This window comes from Nematolebias whitei, chromosome 12 (assembly GCF_014905685.2).
Source record: "Nematolebias whitei isolate Nwh7 chromosome 12, NemWhi1, whole genome shotgun sequence".
NCBI classification, from domain to species: domain Eukaryota; kingdom Metazoa; phylum Chordata; class Actinopteri; order Cyprinodontiformes; family Rivulidae; genus Nematolebias; species Nematolebias whitei.
This window is the reverse complement of record NC_056509.1, coordinates 28,850,613-28,858,219: the sequence shown is the minus strand read 5'-3', so window position 1 is coordinate 28,858,219 and position 7,607 is coordinate 28,850,613. Positions and strand designations below refer to the sequence as shown.

The 7,607-nt window shown below is 50.2% G+C and overlaps 1 protein-coding gene across 1 annotated transcript in view; it reads right to left on the bottom strand.

Annotated features, from left to right (window-relative positions):
- Positions 1-7,607, bottom strand: part of LOC119417864 (mediator of RNA polymerase II transcription subunit 23) — a 71,053-nt gene that overhangs the window by 29,840 nt on the left and 33,606 nt on the right. Inside the window, exons 13-18 of the mRNA XM_037685119.1 lie at positions 1,746-1,909; positions 1,444-1,568; positions 1,142-1,347; positions 592-772; positions 346-516; positions 10-226 (exon numbers count right to left, since the gene is read on the bottom strand). Of these exons, the coding sequence (XP_037541047.1) occupies positions 10-226; positions 346-516; positions 592-772; positions 1,142-1,347; positions 1,444-1,568; positions 1,746-1,909 (1,064 nt within the window). The remainder of the gene's footprint in view (positions 1-9; positions 227-345; positions 517-591; positions 773-1,141; positions 1,348-1,443; positions 1,569-1,745; positions 1,910-7,607) is intronic.

Genomic DNA, 7,607 nt, shown 5'->3' with positions numbered 1-7,607 from the left:
TACACCCACCGTGGAACTTGTACAGTCCTCCCAGATGGTCCAGCAGCCTTTCCAGATATTTGGAGACAGGAAGAAACTCCAGGAAGCGGTGGATAACGATATCAAAGACAGGCAGGAAGCGCAGACACATATTGTCAAAGTAGATTGGCAGGTACTGTTGTTGAAGCTGCATGGGAGGGTTGACTTGCTCTGCAAGACCCTCAAAGTACAATTTCTCTGGGTATTTCTGATGAAAAAAACAAAAACATGTTATTTAAATCTGGTCTGCTTTCACATTATGCTTTCTGTTTAATCTATTCAAAGAATGACATGACTCAATACATGGATTGTTGGTTTTACATATACCTTGTGGTAGCTTATGTGCTTGTTGTGCCAGTCACTCTGCAGCCAGTGCTCAGGGGCGTTCTCTTTCACAAAATCATTGACTTGGTTCCTAAAGTTTTTAGTCTTCAACAAAAGCAGCTGAATTATGACGTAGCAAAACTGAGCCTCGTTTCCTTCATGGCTACGCATCGCCTGGCCGTGGAAAAGAAGAAGTGTAAAGACTGTGTTGATCCCCAAAAAACTTATATTTTTCCGTTATGACCTCACCAAACACAAAATGAGCCTGTCCAGTGTGACTATGTTGTATTTCCAGACCATGTCGTTGAGTATTTCAACGCACTTATCGAGCTGCTGTCTGGCAGCTGAAGTTGAAAACTCGTAGACGAGGAAGTCAGCGAAGGTGCGGACATGAGCCACCAATGCACGAGCTCCAATTCGCTCCAAGACCCTGATGTTGAGAGAAAAAAACAACTTATTGAAACAATTCAGATTAGAACAACAAGATCCAACAGGATGAACTAACTAATAGTAAGTAATAAGTAACTAATGATGGAGGAACTTTAAAGATTTCTAATTGAGCCAAATGGATGTAAAAAGTCCCCAAAGCATTGGTGAGATACATCATTGATATCATTGAGATGATTTATGAGGATTAAAGCAGTGTGGTAAGCTAAAAACCAGAACAAGTGATGTGATTTAAAATACCTGCTATTTTCTAATATAAATAACTGATTTTCAGTAGTCTGTTATTTCTCACTAAGATTAAAGTTTAACAGAAAGAGTTTTAATTTAGAAATACAAAACAGCCGCTGCAGACCTAAAGCCGATCTGGTTTATGTGGTCGGTCTCCAGCAGCATCTTCCACAGGAAACATAGGAAAAGGGGAGGAGAGCTCTGCATGGAGAAGTGGGTGATGATGTCATTCTCATTGGCCATCGACTTCCACTTCCTGTACTCCTCTTCTACATCCTTCATCGGGTTGAAACGAGACTTCCGAGGAACGTTGTTCTGCTTGAAAAATGCCTGGAGCAAACACGCAGGTGTTAAGTTATTACATAAGAATAAAGTGTTTGAGTCATTTATTTCCCTTTACGTATGCAGGAGCTAACAGGTTTGCACCTGCAAAGGAGCAGGGAAGCAGGACAGTGTGTGTGAGGCCCAGTTGTGAGGTGTAAGGTTCATGATGGTCTGGAGGATGTCCTTACACCAGGTGCCATGGATGGAGTCAGACCCTGTGAAAAAATCTACAGAAAAAAAAAGAGTGACTATCCTGCATGAAAAACAGTGGTAAAGATGAAAATAATTTTAGAATAAACAAAAAACAACTAACAAATAAAACAATACTCTAAATGAAATTAACAAAATCAATCAGTAATCTGATCTCACAGAAAAAAAAAACAATGATCCAGGCTGAGAGTTACCAGTAACATGTGTGGCTCTGGCCAGGGTCAGGATCAAGGCTCGGTTCAGCTCCTCAGATTCAGCTGACAGAACTGTCTTTGGGTCACTGAGGAAGCGAGTGAACTGAGGTTGTACCTCTGAACTGCCCAACGCTGTGATCAGCCGCAGAGCTGTGCTCTCGACACTGAGGACAGAAATAAAAACGTCTGAAATCAAACCAGGCATGTAAAAATACATTTATTAAACAATAATACACCTGCCGAAACAAGACTACTGACCCTATTCACATCACTAAGATCAGCATTGTTACTCACGTAGAGTTAGCACAACAACAGGAAAACTACAGCCTGGTGTGGCTCTGCAGACTGCAGCTCAGAACGGAGTTAGACTATTTTAAACTTTGTTGAACATAATTCATCATTAGAATGACTAAAATAGTGTATTATTTTGGGACACGATGCAGAACTTGCAGCAAAGCTTTATGCAGACGAAAACGTGAATCTGTTGCGTCTCTTTTCATTTGTATGTTTGCTTCAATCAGTTCTATTTCGTATAGGCTTCGCCCTTTAAGGCTGTTGCTTAGTGGGTTTATCCCGTTATGCGTAGCATTTGCACTGAAAAATTTAGTCCACGCCCACCTGCTGTGTGGGCCCCACCCGGTCCGTATAAATTACGTTAAGAGCGGGAAATCGGCTCCCATTTTTTCTTCAGCGAGCTAATAGCACTGTCAGAAGAACAAAGAAGGAAAATTGTGTAGATGACCAACCTTTGTTAAGGATGCTTGGCCCGGCAGTCGACCTCCGGTCGTCCGGTGAGTTCTCCTCCCCAAGGAGAAGCTGACGAGCAGTCTTATTTCAAGGTAAGCGCCGAGGAGTATTTCTCAGTGACAAGTCACTACACGCTGGACAACGCCATCTTGTAATTTTCCTCTTATCGCCGACCCTCGGAGCAAATCGGATGGTTCCTCCGGGACAGGCGGCGCTCAGCTGCAGCCCCCCGCTGCTCATTCCCTCCTGGAGAGCGTAGTGTCGGTGGAGGGGGGCTGAGTGAATGCTCACCCCATCCCACCTCGTTTCGCATTGGCGATCACACCGCTCCCGGCCGACGGCGCCCTCAGGGGTTGCCCGGCGTAACCCAGGAGGCGGCTGACATGAAGGGACCCTTTTTTACGTCCTACGCCTTTCCCGCCAGTTCGGATGATCCGGCGGGAAGGTTGTTTACTGGGTTCCATTCCGGCTCACTGTCTTGATCCATATGGCCTCGTGTTCCCAACAGGACGTCCTACGGGCGAGGCCACAGACGGGTTTTTTTCCTGGTAGATTGGGGGAGCCGGTCTCCACAGTCCGCACCCATCTGCAGAGTAGGGGTTCACTGAGCGGAAAGTCCCTCCGTGCCCCCTGGAGCCGAGCCTGATGGAGGCTTCATTGGAGTAAGATGTCGAGGTGGACCAGCGTCCCGTGCCTCCGGTTAGCATAACCGAGACGGTGACACCGCTCTCCAACTGAGCTCACCAGCATGTGTTCCACACGGCCGCAGCGAACAACACGTTACGCTGTTGGCATACACGTTCAGAGGCGGGAAGAGACTGTGGCCCTTTGTCCTTCGGCTCACTCCGCTCTCGTAGCGGCTGCTTGCTAACGACGCTGCCGGCCCCTGCAGTACGCTCCGTCTACAGGGCAGCTGACATCATCCTCAACCGGTGCGCCTCTTTTGCTGTCTGCTGCCCCGCATCGCAGCCAGAGAACGAGGTCCCAGAGGTTCTCCTGGCTCGTCACTCCACCTTCCTCTCAGGAGAGCTGCAGGAGCTTTGTTGGAGGTCCTCTTTTCATCAGCGAGAGATCATTTCAAGATGCTCCAAGGCTGCACAACGCCTCCCCAGCTCTGCTACGCCAGCCCCTCCCGTCAGACATCCCCGGCATCCGGAAGTTCTTTTTTTTTTCCCGGACTTCGCCAACAGGGTGCCCTCCAGGACAACAAACAGAGCTCAACGGAAGGTAACCAGGTGTCGGGTTGCTAGAGGTGTGTTGACACTGTGAAATAACATCATTTTATGATGAAGTGTCCTTTAGCCAGGCTGTCAGCATGGTTTATCTGACAAGCGGCCCCATCACACACACTCATCACGAATGAGCCTTTTTAAGGTTGTTTTCATTCACTGTCAGCGGTGCCGATACGCGCTCCCGCAGAATGAAAGCGCGCACGCAGCTCTCAGCGCCCGCCGTTCACGTCAACGTTAACGTGAGACCACGGTATGAGCTCGGCAGAAGCGACACATGTTTTTTCATTGCAGTGGTGTCAAACGCGCGCTCCCGCGGCGTCAGCAGTTTCACAAGCCTCACAGCGGCTCTGCTCCTTCATCCTCGAAGAAGGTTTTCTGAATTAATACTGCAGCTCGTGGAATCACTCTGAAGTTCACGTGACTTGCAGCCAAGAATGAACGTGTTTCTGCAGACCGAGTCAGTTGTAGCCTCGCTCCACCGATGCCGCGCGCTGCTTCCTGACCGCACCAGTGCCAACGCGCGCTCCCGCGGCGTCAGCAGCTCCACAAGCCTCACAGCGGCTCGGCTCATACATCCTCGAAGAAGGTTTTCTGAATTAATATTGCAGCTCGTGGAATCACTCAATAGCTCACGTGATTCGCAGCAAACAATGAACGTGTTTCTGCAGACCGAGCCAGTGGTAACCTCGCTCCACCGATGCCGCGCGCTGCTTCCTGACCGCTCCAGTGCCAACGCGCGTCCCCGCGGCAATCCTGGCTTAAGGCGTCGCATGAATGAGGACGCACACACACGACCCTTCAGGGCACGTCGGCTCATACGTGCACCCGCTTACCGAGCGTTACACGGAGCAGCTGCACACAACGTGAGCACAACTCAGATGAGCTCTGCCCGCAGCATCAGCAACACACAATGTCTTGCATGCTCGGGAATGCGCGTGGTTTTTTTTTCTCTCTCACTCAGCGCGCTCCAGCTCACATTAGCATGTATGCGAGTTTCACAGCATAAATGCGTTCCCGCTTTATAGCTTATAAACGGGTGGCAATGAACACGCGCTTCCAGACGGATGGGTGAACCGTTTTCATCCGGGATTCACGCTGCAGTTCAGCTCAAACCCCGGTGTGGAGGAACTCTGTGACGTTTTTTCTGTCATTTATGAACAGATCTCGTCCCCTCTAGCAGAAGCTCAGGAAATTCTGTTTTAAATGTAATTTCTAGAGTCTCAGAAGGAGAGGAAAACGCAAGGTCTCTCTCATCACTTCCTGGTCCCAATGAACTGGAAAGATGAGATTTATTCTAGATTGTCAATTTCTGAGCTGTGAGAAACAACACTCCATTATGCGCCCGAGCCGCTTTAATTCTGCTTTATCTGGACACCTGTTGCTGCTGAGCAGCTTGTACAGACAGGTGGCAGCAGTGCAACTCACGGGAACCGGTTGAGTGATATCAGCTGTTTTCCGTCAACAGACCTACGTCACACACATTTAACAAGCTGTGGGGCCACTGTGGCTCTCCACATAGCAGCTCTTTTAAATGTTTTTGGAGAGTCGCACGGGATCTTTGAATGTGACTCAACACTGACCTTGAGCTGCAGAATCATCAGGGTTTTTGATTCACACAGACAGAAAGTGACTGTTGCATACATACTGGAAGGAGATGTATGCGTTTTTCAACCCATGTGCCACATTGTGAGACAGATGCTGTGTGGGGCACACCCAATCTGCTCTCCATTGGAGTGGGTACATCTCATGTATTCCACCCAGAGCTATGGCTCAGACACGGTAGAAATCCTGCCAGTGTCTGTGGACGTGTAGCAACATGAGAGAATGCTCAATGTCAATTATAATTATCGTGAAGCCACGGGACGATCCACCGCTGGGTGGACGTGCCTGCTCACAGCCTGTGGTCGTAATGCCTTTTCACCTTCTTCTCTCCCTCTGATATCACGGTTTTCTGAACCGAGCTCAGGAGGAGGGACTGGCAGCTCCTCTGCCCCAAGTGCGTGAACACATCATGGTTCCCAGGCCTACGACATTTGTTATCAGGGCGCTCGTGGAACCTGCCGTGGAGGGAGGACGCTCTCCTCCAGGCGGGAGGAACGATCAGGAATTAATCAGAATAGGCCAGCACCTGTGGTTTGGCCGCTGTGCGGATCTTTTTGAGAGGATGGATCTCTCTCAAGATGTAGTGCATATGATTCAGGAGTCACATGCTGCAACCACCAGAGCGCTGTTCACATCAAGTGGTCAGTTTTTCAACGCTGCTGTACAGAGAAAGGCGTAGAGGCCACTTCATGTCCACTGGATGACATGCTGTCCTTTCTGCAGCAGTCGAGGGACAGAAATCTGGTGTCCAGCACGACTATCGTATGCTGCAGCCGTGTTTTCTTCTTGTCTCAAAGTTGTCGGAGACAGAACAACCTTTAATCATCCTCTGACGGAGCATTTTGTCTCAGATTGATATAGCAGCTGTGGTCCTGTTTGTGACACGAGAAACGCTCAGTGTCAATTATGCGTTCTCTGAGCCCACGAGACGAACCACCGCTGGGGTGGATGGGTTTGTCCACAGTCCATGGCCCAAAATGCTTCTGTACGCGTTTTTCTCCACCTCCTCTGATTTTACTGTTCTTGAACCGAGCTCAGGAGGAGGGATTGACAGCTCTCCTGGTGGCCCCGAACGCGTGAGCGCACCATGGTTCCCAGCCCTGCAACGCCTGCTGTCGGAGTGCCCGTGGAAACTGCCGTAGAGGGAGGACGCTCTCCTCCAGGCAGGAGGAGCGACCAGGAGTTACCCAGAAATAGGCCAGCACCTGTGGGTCTGGCCGTTGAACGAATCCACTTAGAGAGGATGGGTTGCCCACAGGATGTAATGCGCACAATTCAGGTTTCACGTGTTGCATCTACCACAGTGATGTACACATCCAAGTGGACAGCTTTTCAGTGCTGGTGTACAGAGAAGGGTGTAGAGGCCACCTCATGTCCATTAGGTGGCATGCTGTTCTTTCTGCAGCAGCTGATGGACAGAAATTTGCATCCAGCACGTTTAAAACGTACGCTGCAGCCATCTCTTCCTGACATGAAGGTTTCTGAGACAGAACAGGTTTTAATCATCCGCTGATGAAGCGTTTTCTAAAAGGTGTACAGAGACGCAGGCCTGTCTCACACCCACTTGTTCCAGTGGGATTTAATACTGGTCCTGCAGGTCCTGATCAAAGCTTCATTTGAGTCTTTGGATCAGGTTCCACTTAAATTCTTGTCAATGTCAATGTCAATGTCAATTTATTTATATAGTACATAAAAACAACAAAAGCTGACCAAAGTGCTTTACAGTTAAGACAGATAAAAAATAAAAAAAAGAGTAAAAATGCATCTAGTGTCCCAAGTCCTCTACGCCGTCTACGCCGCCAGACTTGGCCTCTACGCTCTCCTCGCCGCCAGACGCTACCTCCGGGGTCTCTTTGCCGCCAGCTGTGGACTCCAAGCCTTCTTCGCCGCCAGACGCGGTCTCCGGGGTCTCTTCGCCGCCAGCTGTGGACTTCAAGCCCTCTTCGCCGCCAGACGCGGCTTCCAAGCCCTCTTCGCCGCCAGACGCGGCTTCCAAGCCCTCTTCGCCGCCAGACGCGGCTTCCAAGGCCTCTTCGCCACCAGACGCGGCTTCTAAGGCCTCTTCGCCGCCAGACGCGGCTTCCAAGGCCTCTTCGCCGCTAGACGCGGCTTCCTCGTCCTCTTCGCCGCTAGACGCGGCTTCCTCGTCCTCTTCGCCGCCAGACGCGGCCTCCTCGTCGTCTTCGCCGCCAGACGCGGCCTCCTCGTCGTCTTCGCCGCCAGACGCGGCCTCCTCGTCGTCTTCGCCGCCAGACGCGGCCTCCTCGTCGTCATCGCCGCC